The sequence below is a fragment of the Solea senegalensis genome, linkage group LG9 (genome assembly GCF_019176455.1).
Source record: "Solea senegalensis isolate Sse05_10M linkage group LG9, IFAPA_SoseM_1, whole genome shotgun sequence".
Taxonomy (NCBI): domain Eukaryota; kingdom Metazoa; phylum Chordata; class Actinopteri; order Pleuronectiformes; family Soleidae; genus Solea; species Solea senegalensis.
The window spans coordinates 12,571,300-12,596,549 of NC_058029.1; the positions used below are offsets into that span (position 1 = coordinate 12,571,300).

Sequence of the window (25,250 nt, forward strand, 5' to 3'; positions counted from 1 at the left end):
ATCTCTCAGAGTGAGAGAGAAAATTAATTATTTAAATTAATAAATCACACTCATCCTTTCAATAAACAGTTTTATTTACAAAAAGAGGAAAATCCTGTTCTCGCCTCATTTTGTTAAGATCGCGTCCTACAACAGAAAGAGTCAGCTTCTGTGTCGCAGGGGGTTTCAAAGTATTTTACACCTGTGTTCTTTAAGTTCAGACCTGGAAACCGGCTCACTCGCTCTATAGCTTTGTCCGTGTTGTGTGATGGGATGCCTAGAGCTCGCTCCCTGTGCATTGGTAAATACACTGTAATCTGATATGGCAACACAGAGAGAGACAAAACAGGAACACATGAATCAGAATTAACAGCATGCTGGTGTGCAGCTGCAACATCTCCAGTCTTGACAGACCAATGGCAGTTGGTTGAGGAGGAGGGATCAAAAGAAGAGGGAGGAAATTAAGAGGAGGGGAGATCAAGAGTCATCACATTGCAAAAAAAAAAGAAAGAACATTTTCTTCTATCTGCTTCACATGGACACATTAGCAGTCGTTGAGTAGAGAAGTAGACCTGGCTTTACTTGGTGAACTGCACCTGAAGCCAGAGTCCAAGTCCTGCTGCTCTCTTGATTAAAATGCCCACTTTTTCAAATTTCATCCCGTCACCTCTAAAAATAAACACAAATGCAAATGAATTAAGATCAACATATATATTGTTAATTCCCTCAAATCAGAGAAGAAAAAAAACGTGAAGAAGCGAGCATTTTAACCCGAGTCAGCAGCTGTGCGGCCGTTAGTTGTTCAGAGCTAAGGAGGAGGATGGAGCCGCCTCCTCTCATTCATCACCCAGGCGGAAGCCTTGGCCCCAGTTGTGACGTCCTCCGAAACCACCACCACCCCCTCCCCCTCCTCCTCCTCCTCCTGCCTGCTCCTGGGCAGCTGGTCTCCTGCTGGGAGGGACTCCAAAGCCCGAAACCCCTCCCCTCCTGTTAGGGAAAAACCGATATCTGCAACAAACAGGGAGAGTAGACAAGAGTACACAAATGTGAGATGAAGTTTAAAAATTGGACTATTTTAAATTTAGAGCTGTTGTTAAATGCAGGAATTTCAGCACCCCAATTTGAGTTTCCACCTACAATTTTTGTGAATTTTAATAATGTGCTTAAATATTTTTTCAGTTTTTGCATAAAACAGTGCACTCAAAATTCATAGATAACAATTATTATACATGAAATAAAAGCATTAAAAATATAGAGCTTCTACATACTGGTATATTAACCATTACAGAAACATAAATGATTATTTTGATAATTACCAATTCTGTAGATTTAGGGCAGTTGTGACATAAATTTGGTCTAATAAATTTGTTAAGGAGTAATGAATAACAAGTTCAAAGCACATGCAGCAACAAATGCACAGATGGTTCTGATAGGAGATAAAAAGAGATCGAAAAAGGTTCGTGAACTTCACTCTCTCTGTATTTAGATGTTAAATCAGTGGTTTGGTGACAGATGTTTAAACCTTGTCTAATCACTGTGGCTACAAGTGGCAATCACGGTGTGAGGGTAAATGAGGCAGTCGAACAGAAGAGCTGAACTCAATTCCCACCTTTCTGACAAATACTACGATTGTTATATATTCTTTGAGTCAAGCTCTAGTTTAATATTCAATGTGTTAAAGATTATCTACGAGACACACTGAAAATAACTACCACTCTATGACCTAAAGATCTGAAGCGTGGATCACATTTTTAAATTTGCACAGCACTTAGAACAAGGAAACAGGATTAATTGATTCCAACCTTTAAGTCAACACCATAACACAGTAAAAACATCACAATACGTGTAAGGTTTTCAAATAAATAGATAAAAATATTGGCCTTTGTCAAATCCCCTACGTCTTTGTCATTAATTCTGCTATTTTAGTTATTTATACAAGGGAAATGTGATTTATTTTATCATGAATTTGGCCTAGGTAAAATAAAAAAACGTACAAGAACTCTGGTGTGGAGAGAAGGGAGCGTCCTCCCAGGTCCATTGGGTATTTGAACATGAGGAAGAAGTAGAGGTGACCCACTAAATTTCCCGTCAGTTCATTCACAAATCTGTGCAGGAACAGCAAATAACACATTAATAGTGTTGCATGTATAGAGTTTTAACATTTGCAACATAAAAACAGTTGTTTAAACACAAGAAAATAACATTCATTTCAAAACACTAAATGTACATTTATAATGTGATAAAGAGGTAACTATATTAATGTCACTGAATTATTGTTACTTACGAGCCTCCAATGATGAAGTTGAAGCCCAAGATGACCCAGGGTAGATAATGCGCCTATAATAGAGCATGAGAAATATTAGTTACAGTCTTTAAATTCAGGTAGAAAACCTTTATGTGCCATTATAATGAAACATAACAATGTTCTGGTAGTAATATGATATATGAGCGTCTTTAGAAATGTATTGAGTCACAGTGGGAAACCTTAAGTACCTTGAATCGTGTTCCGAACCAGAAGGACACGATCACGTCTTTATTGAACTGCGCCCAGACGTACAACACTGACATGATCAGCGGGATCATGAGTAGCTGAAAACACAAGCAGACACAAAGCATCAACAACGCAACTCTGTCTGAAACTAAAAGAGCAGTTTTAATGTGAGTCACTTATTAGGTCTGTTTATTGTTAGACGTTAGAAGTGTCCCTACAGAAAACAAAAAGATAGTTTTTTGATTTCACATACAGTCAGTCACATGAGTAATTGGACAGTTACACAACTTTTGCACCACCACAATGGATTTGACCTGAATAAATCAAGATGTGATCTCACTTTTAGCTTTAATTCAAGGGGTTGAACCAACCATTTTTTCACAGTCCCCATCCATTTTCAGATTCTCAGAAATGGTTTGTGGTTTTTCATACTTGAATAAAAACATTTGACTGCCTGAAATCTGGAACTCATGGAAATCCCCAAATATCTGCCCTCATCACATTCATGAAAATCACTTTGTATCAAAGCTTATAACCAACTTCAATCTGAAACTTAAATGTCTTAAACGGCTTTTACTGAACAAATGCCCACGATCGGACTGCAACGAATAAGAACCTGCTTTTGTTTTCTAGGACTGGGTTTTTATGATAGCCTTTACATTTGCTTAATGTCTTTGCTCATGCTCAGCGTCTTTAGAAATGAGGGTCTTGAGGGTCTTACCAGTTGACTGGTAAAGGTCAATATTTGAAATTCAGTGTGCAGCAGCAAAAATACAAAAGTTGAGTTTTTACTCTGTTAACTTATGTTAACAGAACAGGATAGGAAAAAACAGAGCTAATCACAAGGTTTACTGGTAGCTCTTTATTATTACAAGATCACTTGAACACAAAGAACCAGAATTAAACTACCTTTATGGATTCATAATAATGTGTTTTGTTTTTAATTATTAAAAACAAAACACATCAGATAACTATTGAGATACCATGATTTAAGGTGTGATATAAATTCAGAGAGAAGAAGAGTCTCACCCGCATGTCCATCAGCATCCCCGTTATCTACAGACAAGAGTCAAGGACAGTACCATGGCAAAGTGATGGCAAAGCAATCACAGCTGGAGCCTTAAGATAAGAGCAGCTGGAGACTGGAGAGTTTCCAGTTTAGTCTCTGCCTTTTTGAACGAGGTCTCCGACTTTGGCAAATCATATATGACCTCTCATATGACTTGATTTGAAAAAGAATTCCCATTATTAGCCTAAGGGGATAAAAAGCGACCATATATTTTTGAATGGGGTTTAAGGAAGGCAGTCTTTTCCTGAAATATGACATTTTAAGTAATGTCTGAAAAAAAATAATCAAGACAGATAGCAGTCGGAGCTTGAACTTCTGACTAAACGGCACAGCGCTGCTGAGATGTGGGCCAGGCTGCACTGCCGGTGCTGCATGTGACCTAGATTAGGTTTCTCTGCTCTGCAGGGGGAGACTGACACTGGGCCACTGGCACAGAGCCACACTGACATGGCACACGGTGCTGCAGAGGCAGAGGGAGGGAGAGAGAGAAATTCAGAGGGCAAAGAAAGCAAAGGCAAAAACAGGGATGTAATGAGTTACTTAGACACTGAAGGAAACTATTTACTGTAGGTTGATCTATTTCTTAAAGAGAGGGAGTTCATGATGCAAGTACAAAGGATACAACAATACAGATCCAGTTGAAGAGAAGCATGAAGACATAGTCTGCAGGTCTGCCATCAAACGCCCCTGCCAAACAATACCAAGAAAAACATAAGCATGACAGGAAGTGCATTTAATGTGCCTGCATGTGTTAAACCCACCGAGGCCAGTCATCTTACCTGTTTCTAGCCGAGTGGAGTAGTGGTAGAGGAAATACAGGTTAACCATGTACAGGAACCCTGTATTCGGGGATATTGGGAAAAACAAGGTGGCTGTCACTGGTCTCCAAAGCTGAAACAAACACAAGAGATGTTAATCTCATAGAAATTACAGTATAAATATGTCACAAATACTAATAAAGACATTACATTAAGTTTAGCAACTGCACTTGATTGTGGAAAGTCTAAAATGCCTTCCAGAGGGAAGCAGTTCAAACTGGGAGAACAATGGATGAGACAGATCACTTGTTATGTCAGGAGCTTTCTTTTGTCCTGAGTCTGGTTTTTCCAAGAGACAAATTCATATTCTGCCTCCTCACCATTATACAACTTCATACCTGAGGGGTTGTTTTACAACAAAAAAAGACATTTTATAATTACTCCAAAACACTGTTAAAGTAACTGCTTCATATTGCGAGAGACAGCATCCCAATACACATACAAACAAACCAAGAGTGCATTTCTCACACTGTGGAGTGATGTCCAAAAACATGCAATATGGGGATTAGGCAAATTTGACACTCTAAATTGCCATAGATGTGAGCTGATGGTTGATCATCTCTATGTGTATTAAAACAAGCTCTCAGATTCTTCAACATTGATCATTTCTGGTTTATTTACTCCATATAACATAGAAATCATTAAAACTGAACAATTTGCGTTTGTGGAAAAAACAAGACATTTGAGAACATTTCCAGGTTCTGGAGAAACAGATCAACATTTTCAACATTTTCTGATATTATGACTAAACAGACTGAGAGCAGGATCTCTGTCTCTGATCTTGTCTCAGACTTATAGTAGTGACACTGATCCTGATCCAGCTCCAGCCCACTAGCCTAAACCCTCTGACTCAAGCATCTTACCACACGGAAGTTATGTAGATAGAGGATGACCACTGTTACTAAATAAAGCAACATTTTGACAACAACCGGAAGTCATGTCCTCCAACGTCTCGCCCTCTCATTGGCTACCATCACACACAGCTAACAGGCCTGCTCAATGAGCCCTGCTAGCCACCTGCTAACTAACCTAGCACATCCACTTTTATTGACTCCACATACTCAGGTGAATAGAGCCGAGAGAAAAATACTTACATGGAATCTGGTAAAGACCAACTCCGGGATAAGAATGAGGTGCCATAAGTCAATCAATCCTAGTTTCCCAATCAAGGGAACAACAATCGAGGCTGCAAACCATGACCGGGTGATTAAAGGGATGCTTCTGAACCAGTCCCCAATATCTGACATCTTTCCATAGGGTTTCTGTCCACAAATAATCCACAAACAATAGCCCTTCTCTGAAGATGGGCCGGTCCCCCCCACAAAACTGCGACCCCTGGATACCTTAATATGACAACTGCCCTAGTGCTAAGTTTACATGACGTGGCTAATCACGGACAGCTAGCTTCGCACATGATAAAGTTCGGGAAGGAAGGACACGTGTGTCCGGTTTAGTTTTTCAATATAAAACTAGAATGTGCATTTTCCCGAGAAAATGTTGCCTGAAATCTGGCTCCTTCTTTCCTGTCATGTTCATGAAACGCTGCCTTTGAAATGCTCTGCTGAAATACGTTAAATCAGCAGAAAATGCTAAAGGTCTTGAGATAATGAATGTAAAAATTCACAAAACATGCACAGTACAGGGAAAACGAATGCAAAATAGTCCGTAGAAAAGAAAGCAGCAAAAACACAGTCTGCAGAAAATGTGTACAAAAACATCTAACAAAAGGAATACTGATTGTTACATTTGTGTGGCCATGGAGACTATCTCACAACGCTTACGTACAGTATGTACTTACTGGAAAGACAGTCTAAATAATTTTTGAGAGTCTAAGGTGAATATGTTGAAATTGGGCAGTAATTGCCCATGTAAATGCATACAGCATCAATGACATGGTGGGTTTGTACGTTCAGACTGCTTTAGATGAGGCTTTTAGTTTGAAAGGAAAACTCAAGAATGTGATGTGTTTTTATTATCTAACATCTGTTGGCTTTGCGGTCCATTACAGCACTTCCTGTGAAATTTGCAAAAGACACCACTTGACCAACCAGAGGCAACCAGCAATAGAAGGAGGTGGTGCTTTACGGATCAGCGGCCACCTGTGGAGAGAGGTTTCAGTAGCAGCTGCATCTACAAGACAAAATAATTAATATAAATAAAAACACACGTTCACTATTCTACAGAGACACAGTATATGTGAGTTACCTTGTTTTATAACAGCTCACCTCAATCTATGTATCTGAGTTTTTTTAGTTTCACAGTTGAGCTAATGTGGACAACAGACCTTAATCTTGTTTTCATCTTTTGTCTTGCACACATTTAATAATATTTAATAGTCTTTATTTTCTTATCTGATTTCAACATTTCTACATTACATGCTGATGTAACACTGCAAATTCCCCCATGTGGCATAAAAGATTATCTTATCTTTTCATTTCTTATTTGAATCACAGACATTGGGCTCAGACTCGGAGACATCTATTTTTTAAAGCATATTGAATTGTAATAACGTTTGGAACAAAACATATATCCAGAATTTAACTTGCATTAGTGTTAAGAAAATTAAGAAAGCTTTGTAACAGCGCTATCGTCTGGATAAGTCCTTTTGCGCATTTAGACTACATTTCCCATAATGCAAAACTCTGTTTTCCTTGCTACGTCAAAAAAGAGTGACAAAATAACCGTCTCTCTAAACTAAAAAAAGTGTCTTTAAAACTGGAGCCTGGACGAAAAGGTTTAGCGTAGAGCTGAAGTTTAAACCAAAGCCAATGTCTCGGAGTATTTTTGATAATCTCTCCGGCTTTTTTGGTCGTTGTTTATAACCAGTTACAGGGAGTGTCGCTCTTTCAAATTTCGCGCTGTTTATTCCGCCTGTACAAATTAGCCTGTTAGCCATTATATTAGCCATGTCCTGCTGTAGAAACACCAAATTGAGCTAAGTTTTCCGTTTTCTACATGTATGCACTGTGTTCCGAGTTCAAATGGAGTTGACGGATATTGGGAATAAAGAAGAAGGTAAAATTTGGCATCGAAAGCCAACACAAGGGAAGTGGTGAGTATTAAAGAGCTAAGTCTCAGATGTTCAGCTGATACTCAGGAGTGGGAGAGAGAGAGACATCTGTATGCAAATGTTTCTAGAACAGACATCGAACCGGAAAATCACCCGCTCACTGTGTGCAATGTTTATACAGCCACACCTGTTGCACTGCAGGTGCTAATAATGACTCTTAAAGCAAACGATCTGTCATAATCCTACTGTGATGATGATTAAAATATTTCTGTTATGATACATTGCACAATTTGCGTAAATGTGCAACTGACAGAAGCAAAGCATACACACACACAGGTTCATATCATACAAATCAAACACAAAAGGAATAAGATGATATGGCATGAGAAATCCCAGAATACCAGCATTATGAAAGAGAAAACAAATGTGAAGACAATGCCAGTTTGATCAGGTTAAATTGTAACAACCAGGGAGCAACCACAATACACTAAAAAAATTCCCTTGTATGTCTGTGTTTTTTGTTTGTTTTGCTTTTGGCTTCCTTAGTGTATTAGTGACCGTGGCCCGCACTGCCCAGCAGGGCAAGACAGTCCGATTTCTCCATGTGACCTTTGACACTACAGGGGATTCCTTCCTTGCTGGAGATCACCATGGCAACATCTATGTATTTGACATCAGCAGAAACAGGTGGTTGGTGTTACTACACTCAGTCCCAATATGATACAATTGGTGTAATTCTTTTTGTTTGTTTATTACTAATATTATTTTTTAATGAATATGATTAAATGGAGCAGGAGTTTGCCAGACAGATGCGGTCATCCTATTGGTCAATCTATGTTTCAACCCTCAACTATGGTCATGAGCTGTGGTTAATGATCGAAATAATGAGACTGTAAATATAAGGGACCAAAATAAGTTTTTTTTAACAGAGTGGCGGGGCTCAGCCTCAGAGATAGGATGAGGAGCTCAGACAGCCAAGAGAGGCTCAAAGTAGAGCCGCTGCTCCTCCGCATTGAGAGGAGCCAGTTAAGGTGGTTCAGGTATCTATTGAGGATGCTGCTCAGATGGCCTCCTGGGGAGGTGTTTCAGGCATGCTAATTGGGGCAAACCAAGGGCATGCTGGAGACATTGCATCTCTCAGATGGCCTTCTTCTTGCAATATTATGTATACGGTTGCCATGGTTGTCAAGGTTGTATTCTGCCCATGTCCCATCTGACTCAAAGTTGTGCCACTTGGCGGTGTGCAACAGAGGATTAATATGGTTTTTCCTCACTCACTATGCAACCAAGACCAATCCTCATGTCTCCGATCTGCCAAAAAGAGCTGCTCATTTAGCAACCCATTTCACGAAAACCTAGCACATTTTCATGTTCATCTGACCCAAAGTTTTTTTTAATTGCTTCTTTGTTGGGTAGATTTCGTCTGGTGCAGAAGACGGGACAGGCCTGCACTGCCCTGTCTTTCAGCCTCCGAAGGACCACAGAGTTCCTTGTGGCCATGGCTGACTATACTATCAAGTGCTTTGACAAGGGTAAGATGAAAACTTATCAGTCATTGGTTTAATCTTTTAGTGTTTAAACAAGTAGGGTTTAAAGACATACTGTAAAGTTGGGTTTTACTGTGTTCTGTTTGTATTCAACAATTCACTCTCCTCTACAATTACAAATATAACATGTCTGTGTGTTTTCTGTTTCTTGTGCAGACACCAAGCAGCTGGTCAGCTGGATGCGAGGTCACGAGGGAGCAGTTTCGTCCATCTCTGTCCACAGCTCAGGCCGATACGCCATCACCACGTCCTCAGATACGGCCCAACTCTGGGACCTGGACACCTTCCAGAGGAAGAGGAAGCTGAACATCAAACAGTCTGTTGGAATACAGAGGGTAAACCTGCAGACATCAAATGCCAACAGTAGTTTGCTCATTTAATTTAACTCAATCTAAACACATCTGTTGTTTGGTCAAAAAAGGATTTTTGTTTTTGCTTAATATGTCCTTATAAATTAATGTTATGCCCAGTCTCTAGTTTTTTTGTAATCGAAATGACGGTTTGTGTTTCAGGTGTTTTTTCTTCCTCAAAGTAACACCATACTCAGCTGTTTCAGTGATGACTCCATCTTTGCTTGGGAGAGTGACACACTGTTCTGCAAATACCAGCTCCCCGTTCCCGATTGTGGACCTAAAATCTCCTACAAGGCCTTTGCTCTGACACGGTGAGTCTCGCATCACAACTACTAAGCAACTCAGTGATTATGCAGCTCTTCGGCCTATTTCTGTGTGACAACATAAAAGTACACTTCATCAGCACAGTGAAATTTAAGTAAACAACAATCAGAACACTGACATTGTTGATTTGTTTTGACAGTGATGGTAAGAGACTGGTAGCAGGTGGGCGCTCCAACCTGCTGCACCTGTGGTGTTTGGACAGCAAACAGCTGGTTAGGGTGATTCAGATGCCTACCCAGATCCGAACTGTCAGACAGCTGGAATTTCTGCCTGACAGTTTTGACGGGGGAGCGAGTCAGGTACACATGACATGACCAGTAAACTCCTCTCTCTTCCTCTGCTGTGGAGTCACATTTGTTTTAAGGTGTAGAAATAAATTGATGTGGGTTTTTATTTCCCCTGTGTCCATGCGTTAGTCTTTAGACTTTTTATGTACCAACCTCTTTTCCACAATAAGCATGTCTGACATGAAAGGCTGCAGCTAACAATTATCTTTAGGACTAATTATTTTGTTTCTGTCTATGTTTTATTTTGGTCTGTGTTTCCCAAAGTTTAAAATGATGTGTTCTCAAATGTATTATTGTAATTTCTCACAGGAGAAAACACACATTTAGCTGAAATCAGACAATTTGTTTTGGAAAAGAAAATCGGTCTCAATTCGCCATTTATGAATAAATTAATCATTGCAGCCTTAGTGACATGTTTATGACTTTTTTGTCTCTGTGTAGACACTAGGTGTATTGAGCCAGGACGGTGTAATGCGTTTCATCAACATTCACACCTGCAAGCTGCATTTCCACATGGGTTCCCCTGATGACGCCATCACAACTGTGACAGTCAATCCTAATGGCAGACATGTAGTGGCCATCATGGATAATGGCTACATCAATATCTACAGTGTCCAGAGTCTCACACAGGAAATAAGCAAGGTGACAACTATACAATGGTGGCAAGTGTTTTTAGATTGAATGCTGATAATATAGTATTGTATGTTTCATATTATGTTTTTGTGTGTATGTCTGTCTTTTTCTGTCCATCACTCAGCCTCCTCCCTCCAGAGTGGCAGTTGTCACAGACGGTGACAGAAATCAGGACTTCTCAAACCTAAAGGTCAAAGTCAGGTCAGAGGGTGTTCAAAGACCAGGCATGAGCTCGGGTAGGACACAAGTGAAGATAGTTAGACCCCCTGTCGTGTCCACAGTTGACGATAAAGAGGTAAGAGATCATACAGAAACATCCACACTAGTCTGTTATCAATTTAAAATGCATAAATCCCACTCGTCTGCATGCAGATCATTGTAGCTTCGGTGTCCCAACACACTAATGTTGCGTCTTAAGAAATGTGTCTTTTTCTGCTGAAAATGTTGTCATTCCCTTCATTCAACCTATGGAATGTGATGCTGTATTTCAATATAAAGATATTTCCCTTCTTCTGAGCGTTTTACTGATTGTGTCTATCTAGCAGAATGAACTACAAGCTGGTCTGAATAAGAAGAGGCTAGTGGCTCTGCTAAAGGCCTTTGGAGAATATCCTGCAAAATACAGGTAGGTGTAGGATTATATTGTTCTTCCGTGTTGTCATTATTCATTTTATGTTTTCATGATGCATTTGTGTTGCAGGATGTTTGTGTGGCGATCTCTACTGTGCCTCCCAGAGAACCATGCAGCATACAGCAGTCTAACTGATAAAGGTCTGCATGCAGCCTTCCTCACCCTGCAAGATAAATACCCCATCAAAAGTCACAAGTTACAGAGAGGACTTCAGAGGTACACAGATAAACGCTTTATTGTAGACTTGTTTTGGTGTTTTGTGTGTGTGTGTGTAATCTCTTGGATCTCACCTACTTTTACTCCAGGGTTTTGTCTGCTTTAGCTCACTGGGCAGCCATCTTTGGAGAGGTGGAGTACCTTCCTCTGGTGGCCTTCCCCTTTGTCAAGCTCTTCCAGAACAACCCAATGCTGTGTTTCGAGGTGGTGGCAACTGTCATAGGTACTGTTCATTTTCTCAATATACGCAGCATGACAGAAACACAGCATTCTGTTGCATTAAAGGTCCAGTGTGTAACATTAAGCACGGATTATTGATAGAAATTGAATATACTACCCATAAGTTTGTTTGTCTAATTGATAATAATAAAAACAATTTGTTTTTGTAGTCTTTAGCCAAGGGCCGTGCTTTACTGAGTCTGACATCTTATGGCACAAAGTCTCTACAGCAGCCCAAATGCACAAAACAGACAAGAGTTTTTGTGCAAACAAAGAAGAACAACCTATTATCTGGTATGTGGAGGCCACTGTAGTTCCCTGACATGAGAGGGATGAGCAGAGGAATGCAATTATAAACTGCAGTCTTAACATTAGATGTCAGTAATTCTTACACACTGGACCTCTAAACTGTATTTTCACAAACGAGCTGTTAACATTCTTAAACTGCAGTTTTCATTGTTGCCGTTTATAAATTTGCTTAATTTCATGTGGCAATGTCAACCTCAGTCACTTTACCAAACATGTTAGTAGGTGTTTTATTGACTTAAATCCTGTTTTACAGTGAACTGGTGCCAGCATTGGTTTGAGTACTTCCCTAATCCTCCTCTGAACATCCTGAACATGGCAGAAAACATTCTTGCTCACCACGACAAGGAGCTTCTACAACACCTGGTGGACTGTGGCATCACATCACAGGTAACCATCACACACAGCTAAACAAAGCTGTAATTTGTTTGTCATTTCTTGACAGTTAGCCCACTATAGCCTATTGTTTTGCATCTCTGTGTCCCTTAGCTTTATGTGTGGCCCCTACTGGAGACCTTGTTCTCAGAGGTTTTGACTCGTGATGAGTGGCTCAGACTCTTTGACAACATTTTCTCTAACCATCCATCATTCCTGATAATGGCCTGTGTAGCTTACATCACCTGCTGTCGTGAGCCACTGCTTCTCTGCTCCCAGAAACAGGACTTTGAGGTAACTACTCTGATGTTCTTGTCCACTCCTTTCTTCTGAAAATAAACACACAAGTTTCTTTTTCTTGATTAAAGTTGCTCTCCTCTCTCCTGTTTCCCACTATTTCAGTATTTTTTTCACCATCGAAACAACCTGGACTTGGGGGCCATGATAAAGGAGACCTACCGGCTAATGAGCAGCACACCTGCAGACATCCATCCCAGGACTATGTTGTCTGACTTTACACCATTGACCAATGGTCAGTACCCAGTGTTTAACCAGTACCCAGAATTCATAGTGGAATATCAGAGCCAGGAGAGGGAGAAGATCCGATTGCAGGAGATGGAGTATATCAGAGAGAGGTGAGATTACAGATAAATCATGTGAATCTATTTAATCTGTGAAGTCATTTTACATTTTTACTGTTCAATAAGGAATTGTCACATGTACGTGTTTGTTTTGTATAAACAGGCAGGAGGTATCTGCTGTGCGTGCAGATTTTGTGCGTCGTCAAGCTGAAGAGGAAGCATTTCACAAACAACAGGTAGAATGGTAGAAAATTAATGTACAACCACATAAAATTTTGCTGTGGTCTAGATTGTTTGCTTGCCCATACATGATCCATATATGAAACTCAAGTCTGACATGGATGTTTGAGTGAACTTAATTGTGAAATGTGATTTACATGAACAGGAGCTGCTACAGAAGGCAGAGGAACAGCGCAGAAACATCTTGGCACAAGAAGAGGAAAAACTAACACAGCAGAGGGCAAAGTAAAAACTTGAGACACAGACCGCTCCACAGCTGACTTACTAGAATAGGAATAATGTGATGTACTGTCCTCTGTAGGTTGGCAGCCATGAAGAGAGAGCTGAAAGTGAAGGAGTTACTGCTGCTGGACGCAACTAGAAGACGCTTCCTCAAACACCAACAGGAACTGAGAGCCTCACAGATACAAAGACTAGACCATGAGATCAGTAGAAAGGTAAATATTTTGTCCTCTGGCTACACAACATATAGATAATAAATGTATCCTTACAGATGCTTTATAATGTAAACACACTTCATAAGAAATAATAAGAAATAAAAATGGTACGATACAATTTAAAATTGATAGCATTTAAAATGTTCCTCACTAGCCAGAGAACCATTGCGGTAAAAAGTGTAACAGTTTGATTTTTATGAGATTAGTTTGTGCTGTTTCCCTCTGATGTAAGAGCTTTAATTTTTCTGACACAGGTAGATCTCAGAGAGCGAGAAACAGCTGCAGCGGTCCAGGATCTGGAGGTCAGACAGATGGAGCTAGAGGCTCAGAGGAGGCAATTTGAACAAGTGAGAGCTTCCCCTTCCTCATTCTCTTTATTTGGCTTGTATTTGCATTGATTCCTCAATTTCATGAAGCAATACAATAAAATAATTAAAGTTAATAATGCTTTTATTGACTGGATATAATAAATTAAATTGTGTGACAGCAAAGACAGGTCCACCACAAAGCTTTAGAGAGCTGGTGAAAAGTTTTGACCAATGTTGCAACTGTAAAGACTTCTTGTGGATGATTATTATGTTGTTTTAGTAACTTATTTTTTGCCATGACCATTTCCCTCAGCACCTACTGAAGGAGCAGGAGCGCACGGGACAGGATTTGGAGGAGGAGGTTGAGTTGAGGATGAGAAAGGCAGAAAGAGATGAGCAGACCTTCATAGAGCTGCTGCATCGCAAAGAGGCAAACGTGCAGGTTAGTGACTCATTCTAGTATGATACAAGTGAAATAAATGTGTCAGCACATGATCTTGGTACACTTGTACATATGGCTTAAGAAGAAGCTTTCAAAGCCTCACAACCATCCACACTCTGATTTTGGCATGGGTTCCCATGTTCTCCTGTGCTTGTATCCATTAATGCTGTCTACACACACAGGTCCTGGAGGAGTCCCTGACGGAGGCATGCCAGCTGGGCCTGGAGTCAGACTGGCAGAGAGATGTGGCGGAGCGCCTGCAGCAGGCCGATGCTGAGCAGGAGAGGAGGAGGGTGAGACTGGCAGAGCTTCACAGGCAAACCTTGGCACAGGAGGAGAGATTGACTGACACCATGAGAGATGTGGCAGGAAGACAGGTGAGAACAAATACAGTATGTTTGTCAATGTACATACTCAATCAGCTGGTCTGGTATTTGCTCAGTGAGCAGCAACACATCTGAACCTGATATTTGATTATCGGTTACTTATAGAAAGCAACACATTTTAATAATAATGAAAATCCTGAATTACTAGAGTATGTATCATTGTATTATTATTAGAGCTGCAACTAACGATTATTTTCATAATCAATTAATCTGTCGATTATTTTCTCGATTGATCGTTTGGTCCATAACATATCAGAAAACCTTAAAAAATGTTGATCGCTGTTTGTCAAACCTGGAAAAGATGATGTTCTCAAATGTCTTGTTTTGACCACAAACCAAAACGATTAACTTTTATGATTTTTTGATTTCTTTGTTATCTAGGGCAAAGAAATTAAGAAAATATTCACATTTAAGAAGCTTAACAATTAAGATTACAGCACAGTAACCTAAATTGTTACCAATAAAGAAACTGAGTTTAGCAAAGGCCTGAGTAACTGATTTTCACTCTAAGGAAATAGATCAATATAAATGTACAGTATTTGTAAACTGGGCCATTTGGTGCATTGCACAATTATTGGAGCAACATTTATATATGTATTATATTGATGTTATGAATAAATTCAAAATGTTCTTAACCATGACTCCTGACTGGATAGATATATCATACATATCATGCTTTTTTAGTTTTAGATTGTGTCACAATAAACAGCTCTTCTGTTGTCTACCCTGCTGCAATGGATTCTCATTGTGTTATGATGAGTTATCTCCTTTCCTTTTGTGCAGGATGTGTCCAGATTTTCCAATGCTAATCAAGAAACATGAAACATCTGTGCTATCTTGCTCAATTACCAAAGTTGATTAGTTAACCACATTCAGTGTTTGGTCATTTGCAGTGGGATGAAGTGATGACTACTAGGGCCCAGTTACAGGAGCAACGACAGCCCTGTTCTTCAAAAGATACAGGTATGAACGCACACCAACACCCATACACATACAAACATATATGGAGTAGTATTATAGTGTTTGCTTTGTGTCAGATGGCTGTCGACATACGAGGATGAGTTCACTAGGTTTAGTCAGAGGACTCGCTCACAGACCCAGCACCACCTCGGCTGTTCCTGTTGGAACCACTGGTGCTGGTCAGGGGGTCAAACCCAACACTGTCACCACTCCAAGGCAGACTGGAACCAACGTGCTGTGTCTGAACAGCAGTTCACCTTCAGAGAGCAACACCTCCACCAACTGTAAGTCACTGTGGCTATGATCTTATAGATACATTGTGTGTTTTCCTGGTGTGACAACGGCAAGATACTGGCCACCAAAACAGACCAAGATAAGATAATTTAAAGGTCCAGTGTGTAACATTTAGGGTTTGTTTGTTTGTTTTTTTTAATGATTTTATATTTGGATAAAGGATATGGAGAGAAATGGGAATATAAACAATTGAATAAAACAACTAATAAACCATACATTCTGTTCCCATTCCTGGTATGTATGTTTGTTTGTATTTCCCACTTTTTGTCATTTTTGAAATAGTTCTTTAAATGTCCGGCACCATAGACCAGTGTTTCCCAACCCTGGTCCTCAGGGAACACTGCCCTGCATCAACACACCTGATTCAGATGAACAGCTCATTACCAGGCTTCTGCAGAGCTTGTTGACGAGCTGACCATCTGAATCAGGTGTGTTGGAGCAGGGCAACATCTAAAACATGCAGGGCAGTGTTCCCTGTGGACCAGGGTTGGGGAAACACTACCATAGACAGCAAAAAATGATTCAATTTGAAGTCCAAAATGTCCTGTCCAATCTTTATCCTCTGTGCCCACTAGAGGGTGCTGTTACACTCCAAATCGATACAGGACCCACTTAATATAGTAATATACCTACAGATATGCACACAACATAAAAGAGTTTATAGGCAAAAATTAAATATGCTACCCATAAGTATGTTTGTATAGGTGTGTAATTCCTTTAAAATAAAACTAATCTGGTTTCATAGCCTTAGAATAAGTGCTTTAGGCTAGGGCCTTGCCTGGGGGAGGCTGCGTTCTTGCCCTGCCATGTTTCTACAATAGCTCAAAGGTTAAATAAACAGCCAGAGTGTGTTTCATTTTTTTTTTAAGAAAAAGTTAACTTCCTAAACATAAAAGAACAGCATCCTTTCTGTTATGCAAAAGACACTGTAGTTTCTTTATGCACTTAGGAAAGAGAGGGGTGAGTGGACAGGAGTCCTCCGTTTGTAACAAACTTAGTATTAGCTGTTATTAATTCTTTAACATTAGATCTTTTACTGAAAAAAGCTTTTTGCTGATTTGATGTGTCCTTCTTTCTCTTTGTTCTGTCAGTCTCTCTAGACAGAGGCCGGGCCCAGCTGGACAGCAGCGAGAGAGAACTGCTAAAGGAAATCAGAGAACTGAGACAGAAGTTGGCAGCCAGAGTCAGAGAGAGCAGCTCTGCCTCCTCACAGTCTGTTCACACACTGTCCTCTGTCTCCCAATGACCACAAACTGCTGAGTGTCTTCAATAGGGCCACAAAAACATACTTTCATGTTAAGTTAGCTACATCAACAACCACTATCTCATAAGAACCAGTCTAATGAATGACTATCACACTCATGTGTAGTTAATGTTCATTTTCTGTTCTATTTTATATGGACTCACCCAGTTTTATCCAATTCATGTGCTTGTACTCCATTTTGGATTTGTATAATTTTTTGATTATTAGTCTTATTTAAAACCCATTGTGGATAAAATGTTTTTAAAAATCAACCATGTGTCTTATTGCAGTTTTGACAAATTAATGTTGTTTTTTTTTGTTATCCAATATCCAGTGTGTAGAATTTAGGGAGATCTATCAACAGGGGTTGAATACAATATTTAATCAATTAAAGTATTAAAAAAACGTTTTAAGGTTATGCCTTATCACCTGAAAATTAAGAGGTAAGAGTTGTGTTTGGTTACCTTAAAATTAGCTTGTTATATTACACGTGAGTGAGTCTTCCTCGATGGAGTGAATCATGTTTTACTTGTGTTTGCAAAAGGTAAACCGTTTGTTATATGCAACTTCCTAGAGGCCAATAAATCTTTTACACATGGTCCTTTAAATTAATGTGATCTGTAATGCTGCACTTTTTTGGTAACCATTAAGTCACTATGTCCATACTACGTATATTTTAGTAATAATGAAAATGGACATTTCATTGTGTGTATGCTGATTTCCTATACACAGAACATGTAGGCTTTTTAATTAAGATTGGATGAAATGTGTGTTTACTGGCGACCTGTCCCAGTTGTACACCACCTTTCCCCCTAGATGTGTCCTTGCTATTATTTGTTTTAACATCCAGGTGTTGTTGACTTGAGGTGGAAAAATGGCTTTTATCATTGCTGTCGCTCTTTCTTCTGTTGCTGCACCCATCTTTTAACTGTGTTCACCTACTCTAAATCAGTCTCGGGCCCTGGAAGGAAAACCATATTCACAGAAAATACACAGAAATGCTAGCTGATCTCATTTGGGCTCTGAAGATCTGGCAACATCTGTCTAGTTATGGTTTAAAGGAGAGGAGGTACACTTGTATTTGATCCTTAGTTACCACCATGGATGGGAATAGTGTGTCCAAACCTCCTAGCAATGGACTGCTCAGCCAGGGATTAGAGGAATACTTTCAGGTGTTAAAAGCAGAGGTGGAAGCAGACTTTCTGTCAAGAGATGGAAAAGAAACGCCTCCTGGAGAATGGAAGCCAGAGCAACACAGGTTATACATAATTTGCTTTTTTACATTTTAACAGCCTTCTGTGTTTGAAATTGCACTCAGTGAAAAAAACAAATGGTTGTTTTCATGTATCACACAACTGATCGCAGTGCATCTGATGCCAATTTTTTTTAATGTTTTTATTGTGTGTATGTGTAGACTCAGACAATAGTGCTGACAGCTTGACAGACGTCAAGTTGCTCTGTGATCTCCTGGAGGCCAGCGGGAAAAGGAATGTCTCTATTCACCATCTGATGGACCATGTCAACCTGAACATGTTTGTCATCGTGGGCCAGAACCTAAAACAGCAAAACTTCCCTGTGAGTCTGTATATTTTCCTCTCTCCACCTCAAGCTTGTACATCTTTCTGTAGTTGCTTACTGTTTTTTTCAAAACTGCATTAACTTCCAAAGGTTAAAAAAAAAACTAAAAAAAAACTTTACCTGTTGTTGTGACCCTAAATTAGTATTGTTTAACACAGTTTTGGATTGTGTAGATTGGTCTTCTTGCTCTTATAATCTTAAAACAATCCAGTGAATAACACCAGGCCAAATCTATCCATTCTCCAATCAGTAGGTTGCAGTTCCTATAAACTGGTCACCAACCAAGTGCCAATAACTGCCGACAGAACCAAAGAAAAAACTATAAAAATAGGTGGTGGGTGATAGCAAATTCCTCTTTTGATCTGTGATGTCACACTGAACACCAAAGGAATTTAAAAACTACACTTTGATGTTTTTGTATAAAACTAATTGCAGCAGAAAAGCAGCAAAATAAAAGAAAAACTGCAGAGATCAAGGAATGCAGGCGAGCATGACAGGCTTCAACTGACTCAGCCTCACGTGCATGGCACAACTAACTGTTGCCATGACATCAAAGCTGCCTGGACAGATGAGACCACAGGCGGACACACAGACAGATGTTCCTTGAATAAATAGAGAGATTAATAGAGATATGGGGTTTGCCAATACAGATATCTTAAATTACACTACAGCAGTACCTGCATCTGGGGCTTCAACTACCTCAGCTTCACATGCATGGCACATTGCCTTGTGTGTCCTCTCTCCATTGTTGGCATGACTGTCTTAAGGCATTCAAAAGCGGCTTGTTTAGCGATATATCTGTCGCGTTTCTACCGCACTGCACACCCCGGAGCCCTTAGTGAGTTACCTGCCTGTCAGATATGCATTTTCTATTGCCTTTGTTCACACTTTATGCCAGTGGGAAACAGTAATGTTTCACTGCTACTTCTATTAATAGAAGTCTCTATAAACCCTCTGTTAATAGGGTCTCTATTAATTCCAATGGACGAGGAGACCAGGAGCTTCCTGAGGAGGTTTCTGGACGAGTTCCCCACTGCTCTGGAGGAAGACAGATCGCTGCCCATTACCCCGCTGAGCTGCAAAATCACTCTGGAGGAGATGCATGGAGAGAGTCTGGCTCTGGGTCTGAGTCTGCTGGCTGAAAGGTACTTCTGGAAAAGAGAAGCACAGGACAGACAACTACAGCAGCGTACAGTTAAAAATAAATAAACAGATAATTGCAGGCTTCCAAGGGACCTGTATGTGGATTTGTTGTAGCAGAACAGCCAGTAGGAGCTCTCCCTCAGTCTATGATATGCACTGTGATGGGACAGAAAGCCCAGAGGATATGGTGTGCATAAAAAATGTAAATGAGTTGTAAAACACTTTAGCACAGATTCTGGCAAAGGACACATTTCAGTATTTCTGTATTTGTTTGTCTTTTAGAGGAGCTCCTGCAGTCCTCAGCGCCCTCTTGTGTCAGGCAGCACTCTCCCACCTCTTGCAGGCAGATCTTTCACTGTTCTACTGCCCACAGAAAGAAGAACCAAAAGTCTGTAAGTGTTTTGCTTGTGCATCGTGTGTCCATCAAAGCACATCATCATCAATATAGAAAATCTTGCATATTTTATCTGATGTTAAAAATAGTGGCATTTAAAGGGTTAGAATGTTGAATTATTATTATTTTTTTTAATTTATTTTTATGTATATATTTTTAATAGCATTTTTTGGGAGGCTACTTTGTTGCACCTGCTGCCTACAGAAACCAGAGGCTGACCAGGAAGAAGAAGAGCAAACACAAGTCTGTAAGTGTTTTACATCGTGCTCGTCAGATATACTGTACATTATACAAGTAAGATTACTTAGATGATTCCCTAGAAGCTTCACTTGATGATGGAGGTTCAGAATTTCAATAAAGCGAGAGAGGGAGTGAATAAAGCTTGATTTGATCTACGTCTGTCCTGCGCATGAGTTGCCCCAACTATGACTTCACACTATGGCGTCAGGTGGCGCAATGGATGTGTTTGACGTCTTGTCATATCTGGATAACCAATCAATGCCAAAATTTTACCCATGTCATTGGCATCTGTTTTCAAAAAATTGTTTCAGAAGTCGAAGACAAAAATGTCTACTACTTTCTTACAATCCAGGTAACCTTAGTCATCGTTGATGGTGAAAACACATAGCCACTCCTCCTCTTTTGTCTTCCAGTGGAAATAAACTGGCTTCCAGAAATCCTATCACTTGCACAATGGAATGCAAAAAATGGATGTACAAAAACTTTCAACTTTTTGTTGTGTTACTTAGACAGGGCACAGAAGTTCACTGCTTTAAAATGAACTGAAGTTTGTATAATTTTGTAACCTGCTAACCCTGTTCCACCAGTCCATAGAGAATATCAGCGTTTTTAGCTCAGCAGGGACATGAGAGTTGATGGCCAGAGTTCACAATGTATATTACCACTAACAACCAAATGTCTGCAATGTATTTATTTTATTTTTGTTCTGTCCCATCATCAGTGCTTCATTCAGAGGCAGTCCAGCGTTTTTTCCTCAATAAACTGATAGACGTAGCTTTGGCATGGCATCAGAACTCCTTCTTGCCTCCCTTGACGGTTCCCCAGTTCCGCCTCTGCTCTGTTCAATTCATCAAAAACAGAAGGACGGAGATGGAGGACATGCACTTGGCCCTGGCTGAGTTCAACCAGCTCTTTGGCATCCGGGTAAACGTTTTCTCACTTTAACACCAAACATTGCCTGTCACTGGTTTTCCCTTTTTTATTTTGTTCTTTCAAAAAGTTTAAAACCTCTGAATGTAAAACAACTTTTACCCTCTTTCATCATTCTTTTGATCATTTTGGCTGTGAAAATATTTGTATTTTTGTGATATTTTACAATTTTGGTTTCTGTTCTTATGATATGTCTATAATACTAATACTAATAAAGAAAACACCCAGAACCTTAGGTCAAAACAATATTCTATGCCATTCAACATCATTTTGAACATTTTTCCTCTGCTGTAATTTTAATCCCACTTGATTCAATGTTGTGATACAAATGGCCATTAGAGACTCATACTGAAATGATTGCTTTTCTATGTAATTCAGACTGATGTTGGTTCAAATAATAATAAATTGAAAGTAAAAAATAATTATATTATAGCACTTGAGAGTGTAGTCAACTTTATAATGTGACACTAAACAAAATATATTAATGGAAAAAAATTTGTATCTAATTTTCTCAAACTTCATACAAGACCTTAGGTGATAAAGCCACTGAGAACTCCTTCCATCTAAGCTGGATTTCCCGTCATACCAAAAGGGAAACAAAGGACAGAGCATCACTCTTAACTCTTAACTTTAGATAATCCTTTCACATCAATAATATCAAACAGGAATATAGCTCTCTAAAAAGGCTGGGACACAACCAAGGCATATGAATTAATGAACCATTTTGGTTATTGCATTTGCCACAGGGCTCTGAGTAGTTTGGCTATATAGCTCATTTTACATGTATGTGCAAGGAGTAACCAGCACACATGGTGTGCACCCATGTAAGGATGGTATTTCACCTTTACTTGGCAGTTTGAGTCTCTGGTAGGCTGTCCTTCAATTCTCTCTCTACCATGCTCTAGGATGGAGTGGACCGTGCCTACTATGCTGTGTTTGATGGACATGGAGGCGTGCATGCTGCCAACTACTGTGTAACCCACCTCCACGTCGCTCTGAGTAAACAGGAAACACTGCAGAGTGATGCAGCGGCTGCCTTTAAAGCTGCCCTCAGACACACAGATTACATGTTCAGAGGCAAAGCTGAGAGAGAGGTACTGACTACACCACAAACACACTGGTTAAAGCTCAGATCTCTCCAGTGTTAAATAGAACCAAGTTAAATCACAATATTGTTTTAATGTTTAAATGTTTTTAGATTTAAATCTTTGCTAATCCATATTAATGCATACTTGCATTCATGCAATGGGATTCACTTCATGTTTTTAATTTGTTTTTAAATGATCATATGGGGTAATTTGCTTTGAGCTCTCTGGTTTCACATCACATCATTCAGATTATACTGCAGAGAAATGAATGATAGATGGATAGATCTTTTTTGTTTAAAATGCTGATTAAAAATGGTATAAATTAGTTTTTCCAAACTATTTAAGTTTAGAACTCTGTATCTAAAGCATTAAAGCAGTGCAGTGTAGCACCTACAGATTAAAATCAGGGCCATCCCATGTGAATGTTTGGATCAATGTCCCAGCATGCATTGCTGCAGAATAACCGATTAGAAATGTGTGTGTGTGTGTGTTATTCAGAGTCTGATTGACGGCACTACAGCTGTGGCATTGTTGATCCACGGTCAAGAGCTGACTGTGGCCTGGCTTGGAGACTCTCAAGCAGTGCTGGTCAGGAACGGACAAGCTGAAAAACTCACAGAGCCCCATAAACCAGAGACCGAGGTATGGACATATCTGACACACACATGCGCTCAGATACCCGACCTGGACCTGGATCAGAATATAAGTGTAGCAGTGGATAGCTGTACTTTTAATATGGGTAAACATGGAACACACAAAAGGTCAGATTTAACTTGCAGAATCAATTTAGACAGGTAAAATAGGTCATCGGATTCCAAATAGTAGCCATAATTATTTTATCCAAAATTCATGAGAGAAATCAAGACGATCTGCCAGTAAGACTGAGATACAGGTGAGGCAAGCAAGTGATATACTTTTCCAGTATTTACTTGCTTGTATTGCTAAAATAGTTTGTCCAAAAATCTTTTTTGGGCCTTATTGCTTTTTTTTATGGGAGCTAAGGAACAAGCTGATTAATTACCCTGCAGCTAAGCATTTGACTGTCTGTTTGCATGTGGTAATGACTGAATAAAAGTCATCCCATTTAGCAATAATGAAACCCTGAATGACAGTCACACTGCATGTGCACTAATGCCTTATGATAAAGAAATTGCACGTATCTGCAGGTGAAATAAAGTTAGGACAGAGTGATCAGGAGGTACCAACTGTCTCTTTTGTCCCCGTCCGACCAGGAGGAGAGGCAAAGAATTGAGGATATCGGAGGCTATATCACCTACTCAGATTGCTGGCGTGTTAAAGGCATATTAGCGACATCAAGAGCAATAGGTAAATTTCATCTTTGTGTTCACCACTTGACCTGGTGATTTAATTAAATTGAGATGCTCAGTCGGTGTCAGGAGCCACTGCTTTAACCACACAACCACTCCACTGCCACAGGTGACTTTGACCTGAAACCCTACGTGTCTGGAGATGCTGACTGCTTGACCATGCGGTTGTCAGGAGATGAGGACTACATTTTACTGGCTAGTGACGGCTTCTCTGATGTAGTCAAACCATCTATGGTCCCTAATCTGGTGTTAGAGGCACTCCAGCAGCCTGATGACTCAGAAGGAGGAGAGGACTCTCTGCTGCAACAGTCTGAGGAGAATATTGGATTCAAAGTCACTGACCATTTGGTAAGAGCTGCTCTAAAAGCTGGCTCTACTGATAACATAACTGTGATGGTGGTGTTCCTGCGTCCACTGGATCAGCTGCTCTGTCAAACTTCACAAGCTACTGAGGAGGACTCCACTTCCCAAGATGCTCCACAGCAGTGAGGGAGGAAACCTGCTGCCCAGATAGACACTTGATGACAACCTGTCCAGCCCACCCATGAGAGTTGGAGGTTAAGATTACCTCTTCTATGCCCCCTCATTTGACAGTATATACAGACAACAACCCCCAGACCTACATTAATGAGCACCACAAAACGAAATGCTTTAGGTCACAGGTAGATCGGGAAGAGCTGGCAGACTTCCGTTTGAGATCAGGTACCGGGCAGATAAAGTTAACATCGATGCTGACACTCTCCAGACTGCCATTCCACATCACTGAGTACCTTGACGATACAAGTAACGTGAGAAGTAAATGATGTGGTGTGTTTTGCTCTCTCAAACGTGACACAGGAGGAAAGTTCGATACCCTGCACACTTGAAATGTCCAGGTAAGTGATGACATGTCTTCACACTATATGTGTCAGAAAAAAAAACTCAGTGCCTTTAACTATGGTCTGCACCTGCTCTCATAGCTGAGATGTCTTTGTCCCACAAATGTGTCTTACCTGGATGTAAAAACACACAGAAAAGCTCTGACCCTTAATCTAAAATTCTTATATGTGAAGAAATTAAGTAGAAAAGAACAGATTAATCAATAATGAAAATATTCATAATTTTAAACCTTGAATGACAGCTACATTGTACGTGCTACTCAACAGTAATACAGAACACTTTTGTCCCTGACTGACCAGGAGGAAACAAAGAACCGAGAGTATTGGAGGCTATCACCTACTCAGATTGCTGGTGTGTTATAGGCTATAATGGGTAAGTTTCATCTTTGGGTTCAACATTTGACTTGTTGATTTATCTGAATTGTGTTCTGAGCTCAGTCAGTATCAGGAGCCACTGCTATAACCTTCACTTCCCACAGGTGACTTGATGGTGTTCTTGCATCCACTTGCATCCATTCACCA

The 25,250-nt window shown here is 40.0% G+C and overlaps 3 protein-coding genes across 5 annotated transcripts; 2 read left to right on the forward strand and 1 right to left on the reverse strand.

The window, feature by feature from the left end:
• Positions 1-56: 56 nt before the first annotated feature.
• Positions 57-5,784, reverse strand: derl1 (derlin 1). The gene is made up of 8 exons (XM_044035012.1): positions 5,452-5,784; positions 4,319-4,430; positions 4,162-4,226; positions 3,500-3,526; positions 2,473-2,568; positions 2,264-2,316; positions 1,974-2,084; positions 57-987 (listed from the first exon to the last, which is right to left on the reverse strand). The coding sequence occupies exons 1-8, from the start codon at positions 5,602-5,604 to the stop codon at positions 816-818; spliced, it is 789 nt and encodes a 262-aa protein (XP_043890947.1). The 5' UTR covers positions 5,605-5,784; the 3' UTR covers positions 57-815.
• Positions 5,785-6,592: 808 nt separating this feature from the next.
• tbc1d31 (TBC1 domain family, member 31) lies at positions 6,593-17,757 on the forward strand. 2 transcript variants are annotated; one of them, XM_044033803.1, is made up of 23 exons: positions 6,593-7,409; positions 7,914-8,054; positions 8,784-8,899; positions 9,071-9,249; positions 9,427-9,578; positions 9,731-9,890; positions 10,320-10,520; positions 10,636-10,806; positions 11,054-11,136; positions 11,212-11,358; positions 11,448-11,581; positions 12,140-12,273; positions 12,373-12,552; positions 12,661-12,893; positions 13,003-13,075; positions 13,225-13,304; positions 13,381-13,516; positions 13,771-13,863; positions 14,138-14,266; positions 14,449-14,643; positions 15,546-15,615; positions 15,690-15,896; positions 16,998-17,757. In XM_044033803.1, the coding sequence occupies exons 1-23, from the start codon at positions 7,339-7,341 to the stop codon at positions 17,150-17,152; spliced, it is 3,240 nt and encodes a 1,079-aa protein (XP_043889738.1). In that variant the 5' UTR covers positions 6,593-7,338; the 3' UTR covers positions 17,153-17,757. The 2 variants fall into 2 exon arrangements, with proteins under 2 accessions (XP_043889738.1, XP_043889739.1); XM_044033804.1 differs by having other exon boundaries at positions 11,057-11,136.
• Positions 17,758-17,811: 54 nt separating this feature from the next.
• On the forward strand, positions 17,812-25,097 carry LOC122774475 (protein phosphatase 1F-like). 2 transcript variants are annotated; one of them, XM_044033806.1, is made up of 11 exons: positions 17,812-18,407; positions 18,564-18,728; positions 19,692-19,872; positions 20,153-20,262; positions 20,428-20,511; positions 21,226-21,428; positions 22,340-22,528; positions 23,021-23,164; positions 23,755-23,848; positions 23,960-24,725; positions 25,029-25,097. In XM_044033806.1, the coding sequence occupies exons 1-10, from the start codon at positions 18,362-18,364 to the stop codon at positions 24,337-24,339; spliced, it is 1,596 nt and encodes a 531-aa protein (XP_043889741.1). In that variant the 5' UTR covers positions 17,812-18,361; the 3' UTR covers positions 24,340-24,725; positions 25,029-25,097. The 2 variants fall into 2 exon arrangements, with proteins under 2 accessions (XP_043889741.1, XP_043889742.1); XM_044033807.1 differs by lacking the exon at positions 17,812-18,407 and having other exon boundaries at positions 18,674-18,724.
• The last annotated feature ends 153 nt before the right edge of the window (positions 25,098-25,250 follow it).

Excerpts from the sequence above, each read along its gene's own strand:
- derl1 (XM_044035012.1), bottom strand. The coding sequence starts at position 5,604 with ATGTCAGATATTGGGGACTGGTTCAGAAGCATCCCTTTAATCACCCGG. Across the intron at positions 3,527-4,161 it reads TCAACTGGATCTGTATTGTT|ATAACGGGGATGCTGATGGA; the intron begins GTATCCTTTGTA and ends TCTTGTCTGTAG. Across the intron at positions 2,317-2,472 it reads GGTTCGGAACACGATTCAAG|GCGCATTATCTACCCTGGGT; the intron begins GTACTTAAGGTT and ends GCTCTATTATAG.
- tbc1d31 (XM_044033803.1), top strand. The coding sequence starts at position 7,339 with ATGGAGTTGACGGATATTGGGAATAAAGAAGAAGGTAAAATTTGGCAT. Across the intron at positions 11,582-12,139 it reads GGTGGTGGCAACTGTCATAG|TGAACTGGTGCCAGCATTGG; the intron begins GTACTGTTCATT and ends CCTGTTTTACAG. Across the intron at positions 15,616-15,689 it reads CTGTTCTTCAAAAGATACAG|ATGGCTGTCGACATACGAGG; the intron begins GTATGAACGCAC and ends GCTTTGTGTCAG.
- LOC122774475 (XM_044033806.1), top strand. The coding sequence starts at position 18,362 with ATGGAAAAGAAACGCCTCCTGGAGAATGGAAGCCAGAGCAACACAG. Across the intron at positions 19,873-20,152 it reads CTGAGTCTGCTGGCTGAAAG|AGGAGCTCCTGCAGTCCTCA; the intron begins GTACTTCTGGAA and ends TTTGTCTTTTAG. Across the intron at positions 23,165-23,754 it reads CCCATAAACCAGAGACCGAG|GAGGAGAGGCAAAGAATTGA; the intron begins GTATGGACATAT and ends CCGTCCGACCAG.